Genomic DNA, 27,777 nt, shown 5'->3' with positions numbered 1-27,777 from the left:
TTATCAGTAAAGAGATTTTCTCCAGAATGACAGTATTTTGTGCTGGAGGAAGTTATGGAAGAGGATTGCGTTAATTGGATTGTCACTCCATAAGTCCATTAGTGACTAGTTTTTCTGACACTAATGGTATGCTGACAATTGATTCGTGCACAATAATGGCTTTACTCAGCTATGCTCAAATTACTAATCTTTATATTCCTGTTCCCAGATTTTACTTTTAACTTCCAAATTTTCCAATTGACAAGGAAAGATCAGTTTTACTGTTGAAAATAATAATATACAGAGATCATAATAACCTAAATGTAGAATTAGATTTTTTTCCTAAGCAATGAAAAAGGAGGGATGGAATAAAATTAATGTTTTCAGTGTGTTCATGAAATATTATTTTCAATGTATATTACCTGAATTAGAAAGTCTGTTTCCTATATTTTGTTCAAAAACATTATCACATCTCTTGTTTATTTTTCCACATGGCAGTAAAGCTCTTAGTAAGAACTGTATCTGCTTACTTTACAGAACCCAAATCAACTTCACAGTAGCTATTGATTTCACAGCCTCAAATGGTAAGAATGAAGATAAACTTCTATATTCTTGTGTTGTGTTTAGTTAATTTTTTAAAAATAGTTTATGTGTGCATACCGTATCAGAATCTCGCTTAAGTACTTTGTATTACTAATTATTTGTATATTTGGCTCCGCCTGGAGTCAGCTGAGCAACAACAGACTAGAAACCAATTCCTGTCCAGAAAAACTGGACAAAGAGAGCAGATATAAATTTCCTTAATAAATAAATAAATAACAATAATTCTTACTTGTACAAATAGGAACAATTTGCTGTTATTTACATATTTCTGTTTTTTTGTGTGCATTTATTATTGCTGTGAGCAAATTGGCTGAATTAGAAGATTCCATTGAGAGGGGCAAAACAAAGGAGTTTTAAGAGGAGTGAGGCTGAAGGATGGTGAATCAAAGAGAAGTTTTGATTCTCTTCCAGAATGGTTTTCAAAATCTCTCAACGTTTCAGTAAACTTCATAATAGAATTGTATATTACATTACCAAAATGACAGAAATATACAGGTTTGGTCACAATTTCTTGCTATCATTTCATTGGTGAAAAAGCTTATAGTCACTATATTAACCTATTAAAGATGCATTAGCAACATTGCATTTTTTATCTGCTTTAACCACAATTATATATATAGGAAATAAGTTTGTTTCCTTTTCAATTTCTTCTTTCCTAGATTTCTGACATTTTTTAGGAGAGGTGTCAGTGGTTCAAGATGGGAATGATTCAATTGTAAAGTAAACTTGACTCTTGTTTCAACAGGTAACCCTTCACAACCTACTTCATTGCACTATATGAATCCCTATCAGCTGAATGCATATGGCATGGCACTGAAAGCAGTCGGTGAAATTATTCAGGACTATGATAGTGATAAAATGTTCCCAGCTCTAGGCTTTGGAGCTAGGCTGCCTCCAGATGGAAGAGTATCACATGAATTTGCATTGGTAAGCAAATATATATACATTTATTTAAATTCCTTTACTGCAACCTAATTTGAGGAATTAAGATTTGTCATAAGAATTTAATAGGTAAAGTAGTTACAAAAAATGTTCTAATTCTTAGGTCTAAAAGACTTGTTTCAGAATTTTTCAGCATAGTGAAGTTACTGATAGTCATCCACAGTCAAGAAATCCCTGTAGGCCAAAAATAGTAATAAAGAAACCTCATCTATAGCAGCATGCGAAGCAGATGTTTGAAATACTTTAGTTTGAAGATAATCTTACCTTGATATGTGATTGAATCGTGATCCAATTTTTTTATTATTATTGTTGTTCCTGCACATTTTCTGTTATCCCTATCTTCAACAGGCTGCTAGTTTAGAGATATCTAGAAATAACTTAGCAGAGTATAGGATGAGGTAACAGGAACAAATCTGCAATTTTGTACATGTGCTGGTTAAATTACAGAACTAAAATCTAACTGGAAATTATTGATCCAGAACTGTGCTCCTAAGTGTGACTCTAGTTTATGATCTGCCCTGTGATTTGTACTTTTAATGCTCGCAGAGAACTGCCTTTTACTGTTCCATGTAAGGACTGCTTAATTCCATTCAAGATGGTATTTGTGTCTCAAAACCTGTTTCAGTGATCGAGACTGCATACATTATGAGGCTGCAAAAACTTACTCTCTAGGCAGTTAACAGTCAGAACTGACCATGACACTTACAATGGATAGTGTTAGCAAAGTTTGAATAGATCCTTAAATTCTTAGGTCATTCCCATTTAAAAACGCACACTGGATAGTGTTCACTAAACTGCTTCATGATTATTATTAGTGATTAACCACTTCTCATTTTCTTTAGAATGGAAACCCTCAAAATCCGTACTGCCATGGCATTGATGGTGTAATGGAGGCATATTATAGGAGTCTAAAATCAGTTCAGCTTTATGGACCAACAAACTTTGCCCCTGTAATTAATCATGTAGCCAGGTAAGCATAGCAAGTACTTTGCAGAAACCTTTTATTTTTAGAAGAACTATCGCAATGTTATAGATTAACAGCTACATGATGCTAAAACGTTGAAAAAGTTATTTACATTTTTTTTCATTCTAATGCAATTAACTTACACTTGTTCGTAGATCTGAATACTGTGTGCTAGTATTTTGCAGACTTTCATAGCTGATTAAAAATAAATTCAGGTGATCCAGTTCATCTACTCTATGTTAAAATCTTAGGAGAATTCATGATGAAAAAACCTATTTATGATATCACTCAGCCATGTTCTATTTTTGTCTTTTGAATCACAGTAATCAGAATTTTGGCTTCATAAAAAAGACATTATCAAAAATACTTCAGGTGTAATTTTTTGGCATTTACAGTTCCTTAGATCTCAGTGTTGAAAATGTTAAAAAATTTTCCAGGGCTGGTGGAGGTATTCTTCAGGCAATCATACAGCTTCTGTTGGGGAGCCACAGTGCTGCTCTGGGTCACCTCTGACTTCCCAAAGTCAAACCTTTCATATGTTTGTAGAATTTTCTCAAGGAGGATAATGTCCTGCAGACGAGGTCTTGACTTAAGTACCACTTCCACTGCATGTGTTTGTGTAGGAAAAGTAATACAAGTCAGATAATATAACTAGTAACCATCTGAACAGATTTTACTTATAGATGCATAGAATGAAATGATATTTTAAAAATGAAGCATCGGGAATGCATAAATCATGATATTGTTAATGTCTTACAAGCTTGCAAAACAGTTAATTGTTGTAAAATGTATATATATATATATATATTTCCTATGTTTTCTGCTTTTGCTGCTGTTCTACTGCCCAGTAATAATAACTTGCAAGTTCAGTGGTGCAAAGAATTGTCTGTGCTCTCCAGTATGGCTAGATAGTTGATTTCAGTTATTTATAATTAGGATTAATTGCTCTATCATTGAATCACGCCATTCAAACCATACACATGTATATTTTACTACTCACCTTTAGCAACTATTTCCTTTTAGTCTTCTCGTTCGTATGGTCCCTCCAGTAGCAGTCCTTAATCTATGACCTTCAGTCAGGAAATATGCCAACACTTGTGGTAGATGAGTTCCATATACGTGGCTTTTAGTGTCTGCTTTAGCTGTGTGAACTGTCAGTCTAACCTGTTGATTTTTCTTGCACATTCTTCTTTAGAACTGATTGTATCAACTGAGCTGGCTAGTTCTGAATTTGTCAATTCACCTTAACTGTCCTATTCATTTAAAAAAAAAATTGAATTCAGGGTCTAGCATCATCAGAGCATTGATATAAATTGAGTTGTTCTCTGCACTTAGTTCTCAGGAACACTTGTTGACTTGTCCAGAAATACAGAAGCCTGTCACCATCATCTGTAATTCTTCCACTGAACTTTTGTCTAAATATCAAGTTACTGCAAACTTTGGGTACTCTTGATCACAAATCACAACACATTGGAAGGGGAAATGGTGAATGTCTTCATTTCTACTTCCTGACCATGATTAATATAATATAGTAATCTCATTTTGACAAACAGCATCTTCCCTCAAGGTTCACCTTCTCAGTTCCTCTGTTGACTCTTATAGGCTTGGCAGTAGAAATTATTATAGTTACTCCTCCAATGCAGCCTGCAGTTTCTCTTCTAGCCTACCTTTAGTTTCAAAGAAATTTCTTCTTCCCACATTAATTCTACTTAAAAACACACCTATGATAACATCTCTGGAAGCTCTGTCAGATATTACAGTGCTGCTATGACCTCAGAACTCCTCTGGAGCTCTTAAAGCAGGTAATAAGTTTGCTGTCTTTCCTGTAGCTAGATAATTATCCAAACAACACTCTACCATCATCTTCCGTCCTTAGCTAAGAGCATGCTTCCAAAAGACTTCAGATTGGCTTTTTCAAATGTATTTTGAATTGATCACATTCCTCTTTGTGTTTCACCTTTTTCAGTGTAGTCATGTGGAATGTGAACTGCCCAGAAGGGATAGTGAACATTTTACTCATTTTGTCATCCCTTGTTACTGCAGTCATCAGTGAAAATATGCAGAGAGTTGGGGAAAAATGAGATAAAAGAAGTCATCGTAGGGAAAATGTGTTCCATAGAGGATCTTTTTAATAAAGACATTTAATTCCAGTCCCTACTGCTAGTGTACAGGCGGAATATGTTCAACAAGTTGATGGATTATGGGGCTTTTCTACCTATCTGTATTTTGGGGATGGCTTTCTGTGAGTTTTTGGTTCCATTTCACATGGAACATGTGTTCTTCCAAACTTGCAAATGTTGTGGTTACAGCATCTTGTTTATAGGCAGGACTAACTTGAGCATTTACTGTTAGAATATTCTAAGTAACATCATGAGCATCGTTAGAACATACCCTGTCCAGTATCCAGTGAGGTATTGAACAGCCATGTTCTATACTTGAGGATATATATCATAGAATTTATTTTTTCCATGTTCTCAACTGTTCTCATGACCACTTCTATCATGAAGTTTCGCTTGGCTCCTTCACAGCACTAAGAGCCTTCATGAGGGCAGTTACTACACTGGTTTCTGTCAAGTCAAGAAGCAAGTGGAACAGCATGCTCCATGCAAAAAAAATTCTTCACCAACTGTATAGGACACTTTGACCCTTGGAAGCAAGCAAACTCTAGTCTTGGTTTCTGATACACAGAGTTCAATGGATCTGTTACAGACTCACTATTTTTCAGAACATTCCAAATCTTGGAGAGCTGCTCGTTTTCAAAGAGCGTTTGCTTCTTGGGTCCTTTGAAGCAAGATTGGAATGATGCTGGATGTGTTTTGTCTTATATTCAGGTATTGCACAGGGAGAAGCTTGAGTCTTGAGTAGAAGCTTGAGTATACAAGTGTATCACAGTGTACAGTGTATCGCGGTATCACAATTAATTATTTAGAATAGTCCTTCATGAAATCGAAAAAATATATAAAATATAGCTCCTTCTCATGTAAGTTAATAGAAGTTTCTTTTACTATCATAATATTCTTTGTTGTTTTTTTTTCCTCTTAGATATGCTGCTTCAGTTAAAGATGGCTCCCAGTATTTTGTTCTTCTCATTATTACAGATGGAGTTATTTCAGATATGGCTCAGACAAAGGAATCCATAGTGAATGTAAGTTTTGCTGAAAATGCTGAAATATAAAATAATTATCTTTCTAGGTTTTAATAATTTAAGTAAACTGAATCTATTATTATCAGGTATTAAATTAGTTTCATAAATTAATCATTCTTTCCAAACTGTGAAAAAAATTATTATGTACAATGATGTATCTCAGCTTAATTACTGTTTGATTGGAAATGATACTCAGCACTGAATGTTCATGTAACTTCTGTCATCTTCTTGACTCCTCCTCCTTCATGCATGCCTGCTGTGCAGTATTTCATGATGAACTGTGATGGACTTTATCCTTCTAGTAATCGCAGACAGATTTTTTTTCCTCACCTTCTAAAAACTGCTCCAAATTTTCTGATCCCAAATGCCAAGCACAACTGTCAGCTAATTCCCTTTTAAGTAGTTCCTCTGAATTTTAAAAATCAAGATTTTTCTTCAAGTTCTGTCTGTATTATTTTAAATGTGTTTTTTTTTTCTCTTTGAAGCTGCTGTGCTTGTAAGTAATACACTATGCTACAAACTGTTCTTTTGTCCCTGGGAAATACCAGATGAAAGTACATTAAAAAAAACCCAGCTTCCATCCAGAGTATGAAAAAGGACTGTACCAGTAGTTTTGAACATGCCACAGTGGATCTGTAATGTGAAAATAATAGAATTAGGTGACATACTTATGAAGGCCCACTTTCACTACTTGCTGTAGAGAGCTACAGTACTGTTCCAATTTGTAGGGTGCACAGGAGAATATTACTGAAATGTTCTGTCTCTCACTGGAAAGCAAGATGCCCTCAAGTTCTAGCTAGCAGCATATGGACAGAATCTGTATGTCAGTGAACTCTGTGAACCTACATGATAAATCTTGACAACCACAGTTTCAGCTGAATTTGAATGTACTGGTTTACTTCCTCTCCAATATTAAAATAGGATAAATCCACTCTCACTTTTTAAGGAGATAAACAAGCTTTTGTCTTACAAGTTCATCCTCTGGTCTAGTTTAGAACTTTGGAATAGAGCTTTTTTTTTTAGGTGTCAGAAAGGCTCCATGGGGAAGAAAGAGCAACTTTTGATTTAACTCTCTTCAATGCAAAGTCGGTATGTCTGACTAATGGACCAGCAAGTTCATCTGGTAGATACTTTGTAAGATTAAGTATTTGGTCACTAAGAAATACAGAGAAACCTTGATTCAAGAAATAATTAACTTCTAGGAGTAATAGCTGATGTTCTGTAAATGTCTAGAGGTACAAAAGATGTGTTGTTTGCCTAGAGTGAGCAAAAGTTCAGGAATGTCACATCGTTTTGATGAAGATGCATTATTTTTCTGTATAGCTCCTGAAGTGCGAGCACAGTATACCATGACAGGACTAATTAAATGCTGCCTGGTAGCATTTTCCAGTCATAATAATATTTGGAATAATGAAAAAAGGGGCAGTAGTGTTAAATACAAGCTGATGTGTATAAAACTGAGGAAGAGAGTGTTTCATTTTTTTTAACACTGTGCTCTGTGCATCCTTCTTGTTACAGCATATGTGTCAGATGTTCTGCTTTATCAAACTGTTCAAAGGTTATACTGCCATTCAGAAAATGCCAACACCAAGTTTATATGCTAAAGTTGAACTCTGTCTTTTCACTGACCTTGCCTCTTACGGTTTCATGTATGTTGTATCATGTAGTACTGTGTCTATCTGATTAGGAATATTTTTGAAGAACACTTTCTTTAAATTCAAACTCAAAGGTTCTCAAAAACATCTGAAAACCAGAAGACATTCTGTGCCTTTAAATAGTGCCTTCATATCCAAAAAAATACTTTATACTCACTGTCAATGACTTATGCAGTATATTGCAACTCAGTTACAGTTATGCTGCATTTGTGGACCTTGATCACAGAATGGATGAGGTTCTCAGGGACCTCTAGGTCCATCTAGTCAAATCTCTACTCAAGCAGAGATTCCCAGAGCTGCTTGCCTAGCACCATGTCCAGATGGATTTTGCCAGCATTTTTCATAACATATAAGTATTTAGTAATTTTAAACAAAAAATAATAAATTGCATTACTTTACTACCAAATTTTACTTGGAAGATTGACTGTGTAGTATCACTTCATGATGAATTTGTAATTAATGTAGAACATATACGGTACAGTATAGAATGCTGTAGCACATTAGTGATTTATAGGATGTCATATTTTCATTGTTTTAAAAAGCATGTATACATTAATTAACTCTGTGTCTTCTCCTTTCAAATGGTTGATTTTATATGCAGTTTTGTGACAGGTCAAGAATGGGAAGTGAGAATGGTGTGTCTAAAAAGAGAATGTCTTTTAGATGAGGCAGAGTAATGCTTTTATATTCCAGAAGAAAACCATAGGTATCTCCTAAAGCCACTTTACTTGGAACTTCAGTTGAGCTGATTTCAATTTAGCAGAAAGTGTACATCTGTGATTTTTGACCTCAGTAGACTCCTGTTTAAAATGACTGTAGGCATTTCACTATTCAGTAGAGTATCACCAGATATTCATCAGACTATCAGAATATCAAAAAATCTTCTACAGTGAGGGTGGTGAGGCACTGGCGTGGGTTACCTAGTGTTGTGGTTGGTGCCCCCTCCCCGGAGGCTGTCAAAGTCAAGGATGGATAAGGCCCTGGGCACCCTGATCTAGCTGTGGTGTTCCTGTTCATTGCAGGGGAGTTGGAGTAGATGGCCTTCAGAGGTCCCTTCCAACTCTAAGTGCTCTATGATTCTGTGATCACAATAAGAAACATTTCTCAGCCCTGATATTGGTTAGATTTTTTGTTGTTGTTACCCTCCTCAAAAGAAATAGTTTTGGAAGATTTCTGTAGTGAATATTTAGTCCTGCTGTCAGGGCAGGAGAATCCAGTATTTATGATTCTATCCTCATAATTGTAAAGGTTTTACAGAGAGTTCATTCAGGGAAAGCCATCTTTGCCATTTTTCATTGAATAAAAAAAGATAAGTAAAATTAAAACTCTTAACCATAACACCGTTTAATATCTTGTTAACTTTATGGCATAGAATACTAACTTGAATAAAATTTTTCATTCATGGAAGAAATATTGTTCAAATCAGTCATTTATTCTACTCATCTTTTTAGGAGATGAGTATAAGGAATTGTTCTTCAAAGCTTCACTCCTGTATGTTTTTTATTCATATTATCTTTGCATCTTTCATAATAGCAGCTGAGGTTATATAATGTATTAAACCACTTTTTTTGTTCTTTCTAAGGCTTCAAAGCTTCCAATGTCAATAATTATAGTGGGAGTAGGGCCAGCAGAGTTTGATGGTAAGTGTTTTAGTGTGTTGGTTTTTTTCTAAAATGTTTTATATTTGTTTACGTCTGTAATATGTGGCTTTTGAAACACATACTGTTCTTTACATAATATAGAACAAACAGTAAGTACTGATGACATTTCCAGCTGGATTGATTGATAACTCAGTATGATTACAAGCTATGATGTCGAGCTGTGTAGCCCCTCAGGCTCTCTCTTCAAGTCATAGAACCATATGGGGGCTGAGCATTTACTGTGCTCTAGAAAATGTTAGGGCAGGGGGGAGAGTAAAATAAGTGTACTCAAGTAATTCTGAATTTCTGAAACATCAATATTTAGTTGCCTTGTGATGTATCAGTTGACTGGAAATATTGATCACCTGTTCTTACTGCCGTAATAAAATACAAAAGAAAATAAATTTGATCTGTGTTAAACCGGGTTTCACTTTATAACATAAGTGAGCCTTACTGTCTAGCACTGGTGAAAGAATATTACAGCATGATAGGAATCACCAAGATTATTTGCATATTCTTTCATAAGATGTTCTGGAGTAGTATTCTCTATTCCAATAATTTTTTTTACTTCAGTTATTTGAACTAATTTATCAATTGCTGTCTTGTGATTTCTCAAGATGAATTTTTTTCCACCTTCCATGTGGAAGTATGAACATAGCCCTACAAAAACGAAATACTTGCTGGTTTGCAAGTCGGAAGGATATAGTGGACCTTAGTGCGGCATGTTTTGTTCTGAAGGTGATAATAAAGACAAAATGTGGGTATCATCAGCATGAAAAAGCGAAAATAGCTACAATGCATGATGTAAATGACCTTAAAATTTACCTAAAGATAGCAGTTGCTGATTCTGTTGCTCTCAAGTATAGATTGACTAAAATTTTTCTCAGTATTGTTTTTTTTTTTTTTTGGAGTAGATTATCTCGTAGATAAATTCATTTGTTTCTTTTTTAAGCTATGGAAGAACTGGATGGCGATGTAGTCAGGATTTCTTCAAGAGGAAAGTTTGCAGAAAGAGACATTGTGCAGGTGGGAGATAAAAATTTCTCTAACAATTACATCTTACCGATCCTGTTTGCTTTGAATTCATGTTCATGTTCATGTCTTCCCTCCTTTCGTTTTACCATAGCATTGATTTACCGTAGCGTCTATAAACATCTTGGTTTGTTTATAAAAGCTTCAGAAACTCTTTGTGATGCCTCATAAGCCTTTATATACCACAAGATACTGGATGTGTGTTCATTAGGAAATGACCCCTTACCGGCAGCACAGAAATAAAGTCTTAGGGTTATACAGCAACGGGAGGAGAATTAGTTTCCTTTGTATTACAGGTACTGCAATCCTACTGTGAGTCTGTAAAGAAGAATTTTAACAGTTTTGGAAGTCAGCAGTACCTAGGCCTCTATTGAATGTATTTGAAATGCCTAGGATATCTTCCCATTCCTCTCACTGCCAGTCCAAGAGACTGTGGGTGTCTCCCATTTCATGTGACCTGACTGCCACATATGACCATGCAGATGTCTCATGCCTTAAGGTATGCCAGATGATAGCAGACATCTCTGTTTAGATGACTGAACCAAATCCTAAAAGTGCTACTCTTACTTGCATTCCACATGCTACTCCACTTCTTCGCTCTGGTTCTGTTCATGTTCTGCTCTTTACAATTATTCAGTCAGCCCTGTGTTTGTCATTGGCACCTAAGCAGTCACATGCAGGGTGGTATGGTAGCTTTGTGTGCACATATCCACCATAATCATACTTCTTCCCAAGGGCAGTAGATTTCTAGAAGTCCACAGTTTTTCTGAAACATTGCATCTGTGCTCAGGCATTCTTTCTTCCTATCTCACTGTGTACCACCTGGACAGAATTAATTTTGTTATTGTTTTGATTTCAAAAAGCTGCATCAGAAACTAGATCCAATTTTTTTATTTTCATGGGATACTGAAGGAAAACCAAACACATAGAAAGGCTCAGCATGCTAGTTCGTGCATGCTAAAGGAAGTATTGAAGCTGACAGATGAAAAGCAGTGAACTTCTCAAAATCAGATCAACTTGTTGACTATAGAAAGAATGATATCTAAAATACCTGGACTGAGTCAGCTATAAACATGCTGGAAGTGCTTCTGGACTCCAGACTGGTATTTCTGCAAACCCTGAGCCAGGTCAGAATTTTTAAAGCTAATTCAGGTATTTCTAACATACACAGCACTGTGCCCTTCTAATATATGCTAGGTAGTTATGCACAATTCCTCAGAACAGCAGCAGCTCCAAAAGCTGCCACTTTTACATCGAAAGAGCATAAATAATAGGTTCTTCAAATGTTCTTCAGATGTTCTTCAAAACTTCTTCAGATGTTATTAAAAAGATCAGAGAAAATGTCAGAAACATTCTGTTTCTTCTGAGATTAAAAAAAGTTACTTTTTTCAATTTTTTAGAATTCATTGCATATCAGAAATGTTTCAGTGAAACATTTAGTTGCTGTGAACATCTTTCATTTAGAACTTTGCCCCAAGTCATACCAGATTAGCTGAAGGCAGTACAATTTTGTGCTCTTTCTGTCTAAATAATAACAAATACATTATGTACTAGCTACATAAATAAAAAGAGATAATGTCAAACCCTTTAAGTTTAGTATGACCTTTATTTTATAGATGGTAGGATGAAAATGACTTGCTTTTAGAAACTTAAATTCTCAAATGTAAAAAGATCACTTTTTTTTTTTTGCTAGGTTAGTTAAAGTTAGTTGGTAAAGATAACTGTTAATTTTACAGTTGGTTTATCTATTACGTTTACTACTAACTGCAGTTCAAGGAAAGATTTGATCTTAGATTTCCCTCCTTGCTAATAAACATGGGTATTGTGGGAACCCTGAATTATATGCCTGCCAGTTCTTCCTCAGTTTACTGAATTTCTGCTTCTCTTTTATCCTATTTTTATTTAAGAAATTTTGACAAAATACTTAACTTGTGGTAATGTACATATAGTTTCTGTTGATAATTTTATGTGTTAAAATTATAAATTAAACTATTAAGCTAAAGGCAAAGGATGTTGCATTCTTTCCGTTTCCCTTCAGTCTTTCTTATGTCTTTCATTCTATTCCTCTGCCACTCCTACATGTTCTGTGTGGTAACTCTAGGCCTTTCTTTGCACGTGTGTATCTGTACGTATGTTTCTGTCTGTAGTTCCTCAAGCTCTTCTGGTATCTATATCCCATAAGGAGAGGTGAGAGAGTACGAATTTAGGCCGCTGATATTGTGTAACTGTGTTTTAACAACTGCACTGTTGAAATTGCCTCCCTTTGCTGCAGAAATCGTGATCTGACTTTTCATGTCTATAAGTAGGGTGATCTCTTGAAATGGGATACTTTCTGATTCTTAACCCTGTCTGCATATGCTTTTTACAAGACAGCTATTGCATTAGGAAATGAGAAAACGTGAGAGAGAAATCTTATCCCTTCACAGCTCAGTGTGTAAGCCTACAGGCTACAGTGGTTTTTCCATTTGTTTGTTACTCTTCTAACTTCACGCTTCTGGGGACAGTTAGATTTATTCTTGCCAATAAGTTGATTGAGTTTAAGGACCACGCTGCTGAAACTGAGCGGTACTTTACTGACTTCTGAAAACTGGTGATGGCTTTTTTTTGTGTGTGTGTGCGTGAGAGAGAAACAAAGGAGTCAGTACTAGAAAATGTCACAGTATCTGCTTGTTTCTTATATGGAAAAGTCACTGAATAATCACAGAAGTGGCTACTACAGCTAATTATGGAACTACGGACGCTTTGCTTCCTGGCTTAGTACCTTCACAGGTTCCTTTTTGCCCATTGTTCTCCCACCTGTCTAGTTGCATGGTCTTGCTGCTTGCTCTTGTAGTCTCATGACAATGACAATCTGCTCTAGCTGGCCTTGCTTGAGCAGCAGGGGTGGACTGAACAATCTCAAGTCACTTCCAGCCTCAGTGGTTCTGTGACTTTGTCATCATCTCCTAAGGAACTGCACATGTACTGCTTCCTGGGGAAGTGCTCTAACAACTTGCTGTTCATGCTTAATTTGGTTATGGGTTTCAGTTTAACTCAACATAGTGCAAATACATAGCATCAAAGCTATGTCAAATTGAGAACTCCATCATCTGTGGAGTTAGGCAAAGAGTCAACTGAGTTGAATCCCTGCATAATTTATAGCAATACTGTCTGCTCAGAACAGTTTTTATTTTTCAGCTATTTTGCTTCTGACGAACAAGCTATATTTTCATTTGCTGCTTCTTTTAAGCATTTTTTTAATATTGGCTCCACTAAAAATACAGAAGTTCATTGCAAAAACAACAAAGAAACAAACAAAAAAAAACCCACCAACAACAAAGAAATGACATAGCTGAATTATAGCAATGATCATCTAGTTTCATAAGTCCAGGATGAGAATTACTTTTTCAAAGCTGATGAAAAAAATAATTTAATTAAGTTCTTTATTGATTAAATGTTGTTTTCATCTTTTTTTTTTTCCAAGAGTTCCTTTATTTGTTTAATATATTAAGTAGATTTATTTTGTTTCTTTCTTTTCTGGAAAACTGTCAGGCTCTCAGAATTGCAATGTAAGCTGAACTCCCACTGTAATTCAGTGGTCCCCTAATCTTGAAAGCTGTAGTGCTTTTTAGAAAAACAAAAACTGATATAAAATCTTGGTTGATGTGCATCCAAGAAGACAAAAAAATTCAGGTTGGGATAATGGGCAAAACAGTCTGCTTATTTTAGAGTACATCTAAGAGGTTAGAGATCTCTGGGTTTGGCTTCCAGTTTTATTGTGGAGTATTATGTGAGAAAATTTACAGTCAAGTCTTCTCTTTTTCCCTAGAGGATAAAGACACCATTAGGATTTGTGTTCAAGCATAGTCTAGTATATCAGTACCAGATGTAACTTTGGGCATTGATTCCTGGTTTTGAAAAGTCACCCAGCTGCAGTCCTGAGAAATCCAAGCAAGAAACAGAATTCCTAATAAACCATCCTTTTGGCAAAACCTATTATGTAGCTTAACCCACTGCACCTCTGCATGCTGTCTGTTGTGAGTAAAAATCAAGGAACCTACATTGTTTCTTTTTTCCTTACCAGAATCACAAGCATCTTATTATTGTGATCTCCAAGGCAGAGCTGGTAGCTGCCTTTTTGGGTGTTACAGATTTGGGAATGACATAGCAAGTTCTTACTTGAAACCAGATCTTTTTTCTTAGAGTCTTGGTGTGTTTGTTGATATTAGGTAAAAAAAAAAAGTTCACAGCAGTGGTTCACAATACTACTAAGTATAATGAAAAATGATCAAGATGATAAAGTCATCCTTTCTGTTTTGTTCACTTCAGATAGCAAACATTTACCCTAGGAATTCTGGTAGGCGAGGCCCAGGAGTAAGTCATGTAAGCAAAAAATAGCTTTGTATGGAAGAGGTTGAGAATTAATCCAGACATGTCAGTAAAGCACATAGCTGGTAATCTGAGCCAGCCATGGTTTGAGAATATGTTTCTATTAGAAAATGGACATATATATATGTGTGTGTGTGTGTGTGTGTATGCGTGTGTATGCGTGTGTATTTGTACATACATATATAATGTGTGTGTATATATATATATATATATATATATATATATATATAATGTGTAAGGTGGTATGTTAATGTGCCTTTAGTGCCTAGATCAAACTTCCTCATTTTTGCATTTTAAGACATATTTTGTCTCTGCATCATGACCTGTGTGAGCATATCTTTTCTTCTGTAGTTTGTGCCGTTCCGGGATTACATTGACAGAAGTGGAAACCACGTGTTAAGCATGGCAAGACTTGCTAAGGATGTTTTGGCTGAGATCCCAGACCAGTTTCTGTCCTACATGAGGGTCAGAGGAATAAAGCCATCCCCTGCACCACCACCCTATACGCCTCCTATTCATGTGTTACAGACTCAGATATGAGTGCTCCAAAGTCCTCAGCATTTATCACAAGTCAAGAATTTCTGGATGCAGCAGTAGCTTTTTGGAGCGAGAAAAATTCTCTTCACATACCAAATTTCTTCATATGGTTGCATGAGCAACTGAAAGGGTTTTAAATGCTAGGATCAAAATGATGATGTTCTGAGTCTTTTTTTTCTTTCTTTCTTTTGACAAAAGCCCAACTTTTTTGATCTATTTATTGGAGAGGAAAGCACAAGTCAGGATTTCAACTCAGAAGATATGTCCTCTCTGAAAACTGTGTGTACATAAACGTATAGGAATGCTATTCCTCTGTATCAATGTTTACATGTTACTATTTTTAAATTTCAGTACTTTTATAACTATTCTTAACAATAAAAGTTTGGAATATTGATTCACACATCTTCTAGCTTGCAATAGTTTGTCACAAGATCACAAGAGAAGCAATATCTCTTTGAATGTTTGTTTAGACAAATACAGATGAAAGCTAAGAAAAGGACAGATAGGTGTGTTTTCCAGTACCTGAACTGCTTCGGTTTGTTCTCAGTGATCTATCCATTTTACAGCCTGAGAAAAGCTCCTAAAATGTGAATGTCATAATTACGTGGGACTTCTGACTAGGTCCATATTTCAAGGGGGAGGAACGTGTGTTTTGTCAGAGATAATCCAGTTTCTAAGTTTATCTGAGTTTACAGTTTTTTAAACTAGTTACTGAAGCAAATTAGAAGAGTTACTTGCTATAAGTAATTAAAGAAAATTACCTCAAATCAGAACTTTGAGTATTACAGTTGACTCACCGAGCTCATTAAATCTTATCATGCATTCCTTAAAGCACTGGAAATTTTGCATCAGAAAAGACTTTTGGAGTGATTATAGCAGATGTTTTATAATGGATCATTTTAAACTTAATTTAAAATTGCAACATTTTGTCTAGATTGCCCATTCAAAGGGATGCTGGCTCTTAATATTTGGGTTTATATTGTCATTTAATCACATTGCCATTCAGGATGCATGAATGATAATGTTAATTAACTGGTTTAAAAATTGCACAACCATGTTGCTTTGTGCACAATTTTGTGTACTGAACTACCCAAAAATTTTATTATATGCCTGTTCATATATAATTATGAAATAGTTTTGCATGTACAGTTTTTACAAAATACACAGTTTTGTGAGTTTGTGTCAGATATATTTTATTTAGAACTAATGGCCTTAAATTTCACAGAACTCCTGAAATGATTGTGAGTTGCCTTCAAATACTGTTAAAATGGAATATTTTTAATTTTTTTCTGTGTCACAGTCGTAACCGTCCTGTAATGTAACCTTTCTTCTTTGCATATAACCCGTTTACTACTTCTGTTTCTTACTACTGTATGTGGAATGTACAGTATGAACCTACGGTGCATTTTTTAAGCATGAAAAGTTTTTTTTCCAGAAAGTGTATCTTCAATATTAATGGCATATAACTATGTAAATGCAGAATCTTCCATTTTTAAATATATTTAAACTCCTTCTGTCTCATGCAGGAAATTCCATTTTTTTTTTCCAGGTTATTATCTGTTAGTAAAGAATAAATAGAAAAAAAATATTATAAAGTGGTTTTTTGGTAAAAAAGATACTGTTTTATTTTTATTTCAAAACGATTTTTACATAAATATGGACTTTAATTTTCTCACCAAAACATGTATTTCTTAGTGGATTGATGTTGCATGAATGAAATTTGATACCTGACAAATTTTGATGAAAGTGCATCATAAAGAATAAGTTTAAATCTACTGGATGGTGGTGGTGCTCTCCTTCTGTCTTTATTTATTTTTCATACTTAACGTCATTGGCATGTGAGAAACTGCTGAATTGAAACCATACTTCTGTTCCTTCATTTTGCCATTTTTAGCTGTTCTCAGCAGTCCATGTGTTAAGCTGTTTTCATTCTGAAGCCAGAATGACCAACCTCTTTTACTCGCATTCTAGTTCTTCCAACCTCTTATTTCTTTACCTTGTATCTTGTACTTAGATATCTATTGGGTGTTTTATCTAGTATTTATTTATTTCAGACCGAGTTAGACAAAAAAATGAAGAGTAAGTTCATTAGCTGTCATTTAATCACCACCTTTTATTCATGCAAAGATTGGTCTTAATTTAACAAGTGGAGGAACTTGTAAATAAAGGTAAGATTTAATCCATGTAATTAATAATCTAATGATTGATCAGAAGTCTTTTTTCCATCCAGCCCAAGTACCAACCTGTCGTATTCTACACTGCTCTCTTTCCTTCCATTTTGTATTGAAGTGTAAACCTAAATTAAGTCATGGAAAGGAAGAGCGGTAGTCAGTGGACTCAGTGTTCTGGTGGGAAAGGGAGTCTTTCCAGACTGGAGACATTGCCTGTATGTTGGACAACTTAATTCTGTAATGTGTATGAGACCATTCTGTAGGCTCACAGGGTACCCTCAGGCATGCCTGTATTAAAGATGGGAGTTGATGGTCATAATTCTCATTTCTCTGGAATAGCAGTTGCATCTCCCTCTCCTACCAGCCACAACAGGAGCAGCTGTCGGACAGACAATGGAACATAGAGGCTCTTGCTGAGTGAAGGTAATGCTTCCAAGCTGGACTCATGTTTTACCTCTTTGTATTCCATGCATTTCATGATTAATTCTCCTCTTATTCTGTATATGAGTGTGGCTATTAAAGGCCTAGAAAGGGATACCTAATACCTCCGTCACCAATACTGAAGCAGAACAACACAGAGCATTCAGGAGGCTAATGCTAGTGGTGGGTATGTACTGCATCTAATAGGAAGCTTTGTGAGATGGAAGAGCAACAAGTGTTGAAAGAGAGAAAAATTTTAGACCTCAAGGGGTAAACCAAATGGTGTGTACAAGAACTACAAAAATAGTGAAATACTGTCACATGAAATCACGAGCATACTACCAAAGCTCAATAATACTGTGGCTATGGAGTAGCAGGGAGCTTTTATGTGTAATAAAGGCAAAATATGACATGTTAGGTGACAAAACGAGTTGCCCTGAAAGGAAAGCTCCATGAGGAGAGATCTCTTCCTTTGGTATCCATCTTTGAACTGATGATTTCCTTGTAATCAGTGCAGGCAGTGCTGTGGCAGAGTGCAACCTGTACCAACGTTCCAGCAATTAGGAAGGATGCTGCCTCGTGGAGAAGAGAATTTGAAAGTGGCTTTAGGTTTGATTGAGATTAGTCTGGAATTGTTTTGTTAATCTGGAAGGGGAAATTAGTTTGATTTTAGTTACGTAAACAATTTTGTAACTTGTAGGGAAAGGTGGCAGCCTGCACAACAGGATCCACGTGGAATTCAAACCAGCTTAATTCCGTACACAAAAAGGTCTAAGTATAGACCCCAAGAGATACCTACAAAAGAAAAAAAGAATAGAAAAAGAATCAGAAGAGCAGGTATTCTCTGAGAAGACACATTTTGAAAAGCTCAGGATTCAAAGCTAAAGAGGGTCAGATTAAATTCACTTTAAATTCAGAATACTTCCAAAAATAAAATAAAAAAAAAAGGTTGAAACAATCAAAATGATACATGATTGTCATCTTTGAGAAGTAATAAAAGGACACCAAGTGACAAATTACACCAATGCAGCAGGAACCCAGGGAGTGCAGTGAGAAACCAGGGAATGCAGTAAATAATTACGGCTGCATTGGAAGTTTTAATCAAAAACGTCAAAAAGAATTAAAAAGGAGAACGTGTTGCTGTGGATAAATGTAACAGATGTGCAGGAATGGAAAAAAAAAAGAGTGAATAGTCTCAGGAAAGCAGTGAAATGCTCAATGTCTGTTTCCTTCAGTCATCACAGAAGAGGAGTAATAATTAAACGGTCCATTCCAAGTAGTGGTCATTATTACTTAAACCTAAGTTTACAGCTACCAATGGGAATGCCTCTTTTTTGGAAGAGTGGGATCGTGAGCTTTAGGATATGGGATTGAAACAGCCCCCGTGTCACTTTATTAAAGCTTTAGATTGATGTTTTAAAGGCAAAGCAGGAGGTGGCAGCTTCATTTGAAGTGTTATGTAATCCCAGATTGCTTAGACTGTTCAGAGAAATGCTAGAAGTCTTTCATCATCAAACAGGAAAAATGTATCTGCTCATGTTCCGTAGGGATCTTAGGGACCTGTCTTGCTTTTGGTACTGTTTGGTGACTGCCATTCATGGTGCAATACACGAAAAGTTTTTATTAATTTAGCAGGTTATATGAACTGCAGATAGTTCAATCACTTTCAAACGTTTAAAAATTAAAATAATTTTTATGGATTAGAAAAAAAGTCTGCAAGAGGAGTAAATTAAATGAGTGGAGGTAGGTAGGAGTGCTTAGTAACAAAAAACTTGTTATTAACTTCAAGGCTGTGCAACAATTCTGGGGAAAACAACAGCAGCAAAGCAGAGGTGTGTACTGTTTTCTCTGTGATAGTTTTCTTCATCGTGGCTGATATGGTGCCGTGCTTTGGACTGAGGATGAAAATGATGTTGGTAACACATGAATGTGTTAGTTCTTGCAGAGCAGTGCTTACACTAAGAGAAAGTATTGCAGCTTCTTGTGCTGTGAGGAGCCGGGAGAGGACAGCAGCAGGATAGAAACTGGCTGAAGACATGGACGGTACCACTGTGTAGGGGCGGCTTCCCTGCCAGAGCATGGCTTTAACTCTTTTAAGATCACAGTGAACTTCAACAGCAAGGATGAGCATGAGATCGGAACTTGCCCTGCTGGTGTGGAGAGCAGGTGGATATCAGCATGGCAGAAATATTTTCAGGAAGGCTGACCACAACCGTGTAGAGCGTTAGGCTGCTGCTTCATACTGCTCACTTTTTTCACATCAACTGTGATCTTACTTTCTTTCACAATGCTTTACAGCAGTAGTGCAAATTCTTTTCATCTCCATGTAACAGATTATTGTTTCTTTGCCTCTAACTCGATATGGCATGATTTCAGGTTTAATTTCAAGCCAGTGTGTTGATGCTCGTTGCTATTAGTGTGTGTCTTCCCCAGCTGATGGCAGATGACTGCTATTTTCAGGATGGATTTCTAAACAGAGGGCATAGAGTACTGTATTCTGAACATGCACTTACTGCTAAACACTAGACAGCATTAAGTTATTGTCAGGCTTCTCATTTGATGAATTTATATCAGAGGGCTCAAGCCAACTGAGCATTCAAATCCACGCCCCATGCCACAGAATGCTGTGAGATTTGAATGGTGTGAGATACCTGCCTCCATGTGCCACAACAGCCCTCTGAAGCCACTGCTAGACATTGTGCTGTGATTTCATCACTTCTGTACTGGCCCAGGAAGCAAAATCCCACCTAGCCTGAGGAAGAACACAGTCGTCATAATAATGTGGTGGACATGTGCGTGCCCTTGCCACAGGCTCTTATGTGGTTCAATTTTCTTTGGGCTGATCATGAAATCAAGGCAATTGACTGCATGTGCAAAGTGATTAGCAATGAAGGCTGTCTTCAGCTGAGTGGGCCATCAGGATGCAATCATCAGGGAGAGGGAAGGTGCTGGGAAGCCAATTGGCTTTCTGTGAGCACAGAAGTACTGTAGGCTGTGGAACTTCTCTGCAGAGTGCAGTGGAGTAAATAATCCCCTCACCATGTCATTAAATACTTCCAGTGGTAAAAAGCCCCCAAAAATACAGAAGAGAGCGCACAGCCTTTACTGATTGCTTTCTGTGAGCAAGAGGAATGGAAAATACCAATAGATTGTCAAATCTGAAGGAAAGAAGGAGAGTTCTGTGGGAGTCTCTCATGTCTATTGTTGGTAAATATTGTCATTAATGCTATTAACAAAGGATTAGAGTCTACGTTTATAAAGCCAATGAATGTGTCAGCTCACCAGGGTCACAGGCTGGGAGGCTTGATTAGAATTCAAGAATGTTTTAGAGAAGTGGGAGGGAAGGTCAGGAACCAGTGAGATAAACTGCTGTGAAAAAAAAATTAGGAAGTACTGCATTCAAGAGGGGAATAAATAAGCACAAGTGGAATGAAAATGAAAAATACCTGGATAAACAGCAGTTCAGAAGTTAATAATCTGCAGATACGTTTGCACTCTGAAGTTAATATGAATCAAATTGTGATACTGTTACGTACAAAGCAAAGATCGCCCTGAATGGTGTTAAGAGTGGTTGTGAGAGAAGGGAGGTGGTTATTGCTCTGCGCCAAGCAGTGCTGAGCCTTACCCTTGTGCTGTGTCTGGACCACACCATTCTGAAAGAGTCCAAAAGAGAAAAAGAGCTGGCAGTGTTCAGTCACAGAGGAAAAAAACTTAAAGTGCCTGGCTGTGTTTTGTATGCAAAAGACCAAAGGGACTGTGATAAATGTGTGCGCTCGTGCAAAGGTCAGAGATGACAGGTGAAGCTATCTTTTTTGGCAGCAAGAAAGGCTTATATGGGATGATAGACAAAATTTCCTAACTGGAGAACACATTCTAATGGATCTCAAAAAAATTGCGTAATCTGTGTCTTAGAAATTGTTCTGAACAGGTTGGGCAGCCACTATGTCTGATCTCCATCTGAGCAAGGCGATAATGCATTAAATAGTTAACTATCCTGAAGTCCTACTCATTAGTCCTGCAAATGTAGGCAACCTAATTAACAGAAAATAAAGAATATTACATGCAGAGAGGAGACAGAGCGCTGGAGTGAGAGATATGAGAGGCACTTTGGGTCTAATGATGATTTCCTTTGCTAAATCAGTCTTTTCAACTGGAAAAGAGCAACAGGAGTATATGTCATCTACCTCAAAGTTCTTAGGCAGCCAGCATGGTGTGGAAACGGGAAGATGGGACCTTGGATTGGCAATGCTGGGGTGGCTTGGTTAGTTGGTAGGAAGGCACCAGGAGAGCCATGGAGGGCTCTAGTGAGATTTCATCTGAAATGTGTATACTTGTGGGTGTAGCTGTCATCCATCTGCAGAGAGATGGATTCAAATGAGCTGATGAGGATATTCCCATTTGATGGACAGCTGAGACTACCAGCTCCCTGTTGGTGACCACAGCTAAGAGGAGGACAAAGTTCTTATCACGGTGATGGTGAATGCCAAGGGAGGCAGGCACCAGGTGAGCTGGTATCAAAGAATAGTGAAGTGGAAGGCTCTGTGTGCAGATCTAAGAATTGCAAAGAGATGCTGAAACAGCAGCATTGTACAACTGGTGCGTTGTAGTGGGAAACTTAATGAGCTTATGAGAGAGCCATCATTATGCTACTGCCTGCAACACCTGGAGGTTGAATTCTGCAGTGTTCCCATCACAGCTGACTGCTGGTGGCAGGCAAATATGGAGGGGGACAACTCACTTCTACTGCCTAGCAGAGAAATCAGTGTCAGATGAGCTGTTTCTAACACCCATCTCCATAGCATTCCTTGTCCCTAGAGGTGTGAGCACAGATGTCAGAGTGCTCTGTGGTGGGGAAAGGCTTCAGCTGTGACTGCTCTTCCCACAGGGCATCTCCAGGCGTGGGAGAGAGAGCCCCTCCAGAGGTCCTCAGGCGTTACAGCCACTCCATACTCCCTGGGGCTCATGATTTTCAGAGGAGAGCAGAGAGCCTTAGGAATGAGCTTGAAGGAATTGAGTGAGTAGAAGCTGTGTCTGGCACGGCCTCCAGCACAATGCTGGCAGCCCTGGAACACCAGGTCACCATGTCATGAACTTGGCACCAAGATCTCTGCCTACTTCATATCTTACTGTCACAGGGCCTCAGTTCCCCCAGTAAATAGCTGCAGTCAGTCTTCCAGATGTGCTCAGCCAGCTATGGTTACCTGTCATTAACAAGAGAACATTGCGTGTGTTGCAGTGACTGATGCGTTACAGCTTGGGAGCCAGAACTCACAGTTAAAGCATGTGGGCTGGTGGAGAAAAACCAACAGAAATATTTCCTACAATTCATTTACGGCAAAGGACATAGGAGGTGTGTTAGATCTGCAGGATTCATAACGCTGGGTGATACTGAAACACTGCTCCTTCCATACCAACAAATGGCGTTTTCCTCATATCTCTAATTCACTCACTCGTGATAGAGGATTAGCTCTGATAAAAGAATTGCAGCAGCCTTTAAGAGGTGTTGGAACAGAGCTATAATTGGACTAGCATTATCAGATGCCCTTAAATCTGTGCTTTGCGTGTTTGTCATGTATAGCTTCAGAGATAAACGCCTTTTCACGTAGAGGGAAAATCATTTTATGATGGAAGTGACTGGTTAATAGCATTCTCTCCCACTGACCTCCTTTGGAGCTAATGGTTTGTTCCTCTGGCTGGAGTTGCAGACATTCTTTTGTTGCAACCATGACAAGTATTTGACAAAAGAAACCCCACCGGCTTTAAAACTGATTCATCCTCATTTTCTGCTCTCTAGACCTCCTCAAAATGTGTCACCTTTCTGTAAGTTAGATCCATGCAAGCCTCCTTTGCAAATGTCACTTTGGTAGCCCTTCACAAAGCTTAGAATAGAATTCAATTTTTTTAGCATTTTACTCAGTAGAATTCACACTATGGAGAAATCACACCTGCTAATGAAATTAGCTATTTACCCCTCGCTGAATTCCCTTTGGCATAAGAATAGGTGTTACAGCAGATAAAGCCTTCAGAAAGAAAAAGAAAAAAGAAAAGAAAACCCACAAGTGAACTGCAGACATACTGCAATTGCTTCTGAAGTTATTTTCCTCATCTTGCTAAGCCTCTTGGTGGAATACAAATGGGAAGAAGGTGATGCTTTTGTGAGTGAGGAATACCACTGAATCGCAGCATTTCATTACCTGAGGGAGGCTGTCAGCTGCACGGCAGCATTTCCCTCTGCCCTGGAAGAATTAACAAGAACAGAGAGACACGTTTTCCACACACCCACAGAATTAGCAAAGTTCCTTCTGGCACTGTTAGATATTTAACAGTACAGAGGAATTTAAAATGCTTGTTGATGCACGCGCTGTGCTGTTATCAATAGACATGTCCATTATCTGTCATTCCAAGGAAGTAGCAGGTTTCCAAAAGCTCTCTTTAACAAAGGCAATACAAGCTGAAATGGTGCTGTATTTTAAACCTGTTAAACTGAAATAGGAACATAAGGATATTTAAAGTGTTGCTATACGCGGGGGGCAGATGCTGCCTTATAGATTTATAGAATCACACAATAGTTTGGAGTAGAAGAGACCTTAAAGCCCGCCAGCCCCAACTCCTGCCCCCCAACAGTTCAGGCAGCCATCCAACCCAGCCCTGAGAGCCTACAGGGATGGGGCACCCATAGCTTCTCTGGGCAGCTGTGCCAGGGCCTCACCTCCCTTACTCCTCCTACCTCCGTTTTCCTCACAAGCCATCTCAGAGCTCCTGTCCCCAGCTGGCTCCATATTGGTGCTTATCCTTACTGGATCCATATGCCCATTTGATGCCACAAATGGCCACTTTCATTTCCAGCTTGGTGTGTGGTCAGCAGCATTTGCTTTGCATACATGTGATGGGATCCCCGTCTGGTACAGCTCTGCTTTGGGAAGGGAAGGACAGAGCTCAGATCAGAGGATATTCATGTGAGTATCACAGCGGTAAGGTGAAAGCTGACTGTTTAGGACTATTCCACATGCAAACAAGCTGTTCTGAAGTGGGGGAGACATTGATGAGTCAAGAAAGGTTTTGGGAAGCAAGGAGTAAATATCTACTACAACAAGCAAACGTGTTCCATTGCTAAATATGACACTCGTGGTTTTCATTTTTATTGGGAATGGGAGCAACTGGCTGTGACTAGTGGAGGATGAGGTATTTATCTGACTTTGTAAATGGAGGAGATGGAGGGAGATGAAAAGCATGGTTTCTGTTGCACCCAAGATATCAGAACTGGCATCCTATGATGCCAAGACACTGTTTGCCCTGGCATTACTAGGGACAGTGGCCATGAGCTTAGTGCTCCCCAGCAGAAGCACAAGAAGTGGTTTGATGGGAACAGAGATGAGCAGGTGCTTGGTGCATGGTCCTGAGTCTGGCAGGGTGAGAAGGGTAGAAACAGCATCTGGAAAACCTGCTGAAAAAAAAACGTGAACTGAAGGATTTGTCATTTTTATCAGAGAGACAGTGCCCAACAGCCACCTCCCCATCCCAGGACATCTCAGTGCAGGAGAGAATGCTTCTTCCTCTGCCTGTGCTTGCTGATAGACCTAAACAAGTCTCCTGTTGTGTTCCACAGCTTGCTGAAGTTCTCCAGTTGCTACAGAAATAGAAATAACCACTGGAGAAAGGAAAGGCAGAGGAAAAAGGCACAGGAGTGCAGCTTACACAGAGACATTTTTGAGGAAGCTTTAAAAGCATATGTGTTAGGGGGAAGGTGACAGCAGCTGAATACAAAATGAATGTAGATTCTGGAGGAAAAGACAGAAAGGCAGGGTTGTCCTTGGGCTCCGCTCCACCAACGATGCTGTATTTGCAAATATGCTAAATATTTGCTAAATTAGCTAAATGAGCTAAATGAGAATGCACCAGGTGATGCAGTGCAGAAGGCATTCTCTCTGCTTTTACAGTGAGAACTGCAGGTAAACCCACCTATAAAATAGGTGCACCCCAGCCCTGCACTCTCCATGTGTGGGTAACATTTCCAAGCCTGAATGCAGCACTGAAAGCAAGATGGGTGTTTCCACGCTGTGCCTGGTGCAGGCAGTGCGAGATGATGTTCGATGGCTGCTGGCTGCCCAGTCCCTTGCAGCTTTCAGCACATTCCAGACTGATGTGATCCATAAAACAGACCAGGGACAAACAAGAAGGTTTAATCACAAGATATGATTGCAGAGCTGAATTTCTGATGTGTCCAGAGAGGGCAGGGCCTGCCTGGCTAAACATGGTGTTGCCCATTGTGTTTGGGAAGCTGGTGAGCCATTCCAATTGCTGTTCTCCTCCCTCTCTGACTGTACTATGGAATATCCAAATTGTGAGTGCTGTAAAGAAAGCTGAATGATGCCATCCTCCAGCTGTCTCATTATGGAAAGCACCCTGTGACAATGGAGGAATCTCCAGACATCTCCACTGCTTTCTCAGATTTTCATGGCTATCATTAGAGCAAATGCTGTGACAATTTCCCTGACCCTACAGGATTGGAGAAAGGAGAGAGCTCTGCACATAAGTTTGTGTGTTGTGCTAACCTCAAACCAAAGCTTCCAGTGGAGGCTCAGATCTCCATCTCACCTCAGTGGCTCTGTCCTCTGCTTCCTTTCCTCCTTCTGCTGTGGTTCCCATCAACTGGCACCTCTTCCCACATCCAGAAACAGAGTGGCTGATACCACACAGAGGCCATGCACAGATGGGGGCATTGCTGTGACAGCCGCCCCTTGGTGCACTGATGCCCACATGCTGTTCTTCATTGTGATCCTCAAATGGTTTTGTCTTCTCGTGGTGTTGGCTGTGACCACCAGACACTTGTGCCTCCTACTCTGACAACTGGTGAGAGACCTTTATTAAAGCCTGGCACATCCACATGGCATCCTTCTATACTGAAAGGGGCAAAGGCACCCTAACTGCCTCCTGCTGGCACTGCAGGCTGCTTCAGCAGCTCCTTCTCTCTTACAGCAATTGTATTAGTATGTACAAATTCTGTCCATCTTATGGACAATCTGTTCTGAGAAGTATTGGCCTTCCTTACCCACAGTAGCCAGCTATATCTGAAGTCATTCTCAGCAGGAGCCTGTCTGTCCAGAGCCACAAAGAGAAGCACTATTTTTGGGAAAACATTTGTTCCCTCCATTATTTCCACCTGACAGGGACAGAAGAGCTTCCCTGTAGGGTGTGTGGGCTCTGTAAAGAGGACGTGCTCTGGTGGTCTGTGCAGACAGTCCAGGAGATAAGGAGGCATGAGAAGCAAGAAGTGGTCTCTAAGCTGCTTGTGCCAAAGCCCCTAAAGAGAGCAACCTCCAGCACCTTGGGCTGCTGTAGTGCCTTCAGGGAGCCAGCAGCCTCTAGCAGAGCAAATGGTGGGATGGGATGAGCTGCAGCGCTGAGTGAGTCACATATGGCTCTATTTCTGAGTTATACCTGCAGAGCTGCTGACAAAACTTCAGTTAAACCCATGCAAAATCTGAATTCCAGGCTGCCCAGGGGCTGTGGATCTCCTCCTTGGAGATGTCCAGAAGCCGCCTGGCCGTGGCCCTGGGCACCCTGCTCTGGGTGTCCCTGCTGGGGCAGGGGTTGTGCACAGAGACACAGAGGACACTGCCAGCCTTAGCCATGCTGTGCCTTTGTGAATGGAATGAGGGCAGACTAAGAGCCTTGATGGTCTTTGGAAAGTCACTTTTCTCACAAGGAAGACACCAGCGTCTGATGAGAGAGGACAGGAGGAGATGCAATAATAATACATCACTGTGCCATGCCAAAGTATGGGGGACAAGTTTCACAAGGGTCAGAAAAATGAAATGATTAACACTCTGGACATAAGACTTACCTGCACTCAGAAACAATCAGGGGAACTGAGGAGGGTCTGTAGTAGAGAAAACTGTGGGAAAGTGTCTGTGCTGTTGATGGGCTCACACATGGAATTCCCTGCTGGGTGACAGGTTGTCCTAGGACACGAATCTCTAGAGAGCTCTGCTTTGGTAGCCCAGCATATAATTTTCTCTTCTCACTGTTAATTTTCTCGTTGCTTTCACAGTCACCCCTTTCACAATGATTTTTTAAAATAAGGAAATAGGTGGACCCAGCTGACTTTGTAACAGAGATATGTGCATACAGATGTTACATGTGTGTCTGAGTAAACCTTTTCCCCTTGTGAGATCCAGGCCTGGACACCTCCAGCATGTGGCAAGCCTCCTGGGATCTTGATGCTCCAACAAAGCTGCCTCTGCCCAGATCCGTGTCAGCCCCCGTGGGCACACTCTTGGAGGTGACTAAGGAGTCAATCATGCACGGGTGACTCATCACA

The 27,777-nt window shown here is 38.8% G+C and overlaps 1 protein-coding gene across 2 annotated transcripts in view; it reads left to right on the top strand.

Annotated features, from left to right (window-relative positions):
* The window catches only part of CPNE8 (copine 8), a 90,608-nt gene extending 74,225 nt beyond the window's left edge, over window positions 1-16,383 (top strand). For both annotated transcript variants that reach the window (XM_065743580.1, XM_065743581.1), the window contains 7 exons: window positions 517-563; window positions 1,328-1,509; window positions 2,367-2,494; window positions 5,531-5,633; window positions 8,871-8,928; window positions 9,881-9,954; window positions 14,680-16,383. In XM_065743580.1, the coding sequence (XP_065599652.1) occupies window positions 517-563; window positions 1,328-1,509; window positions 2,367-2,494; window positions 5,531-5,633; window positions 8,871-8,928; window positions 9,881-9,954; window positions 14,680-14,868 (781 nt within the window). In that variant the 3' untranslated portion in view covers window positions 14,869-16,383. The remainder of the gene's footprint in view (window positions 1-516; window positions 564-1,327; window positions 1,510-2,366; window positions 2,495-5,530; window positions 5,634-8,870; window positions 8,929-9,880; window positions 9,955-14,679) is intronic.
* The last annotated feature ends 11,394 nt before the right edge of the window (window positions 16,384-27,777 follow it).

Source organism: Cyrtonyx montezumae, unplaced genomic scaffold, assembly GCF_038088225.1.
Source record: "Cyrtonyx montezumae isolate F1298 unplaced genomic scaffold, pur_monq_1.0 scaffold_3, whole genome shotgun sequence".
Taxonomy (NCBI): domain Eukaryota; kingdom Metazoa; phylum Chordata; class Aves; order Galliformes; family Odontophoridae; genus Cyrtonyx; species Cyrtonyx montezumae.
Note: the sequence above shows the minus strand (reverse complement) of the source record. Positions and strands in the feature narration are given on the sequence as shown.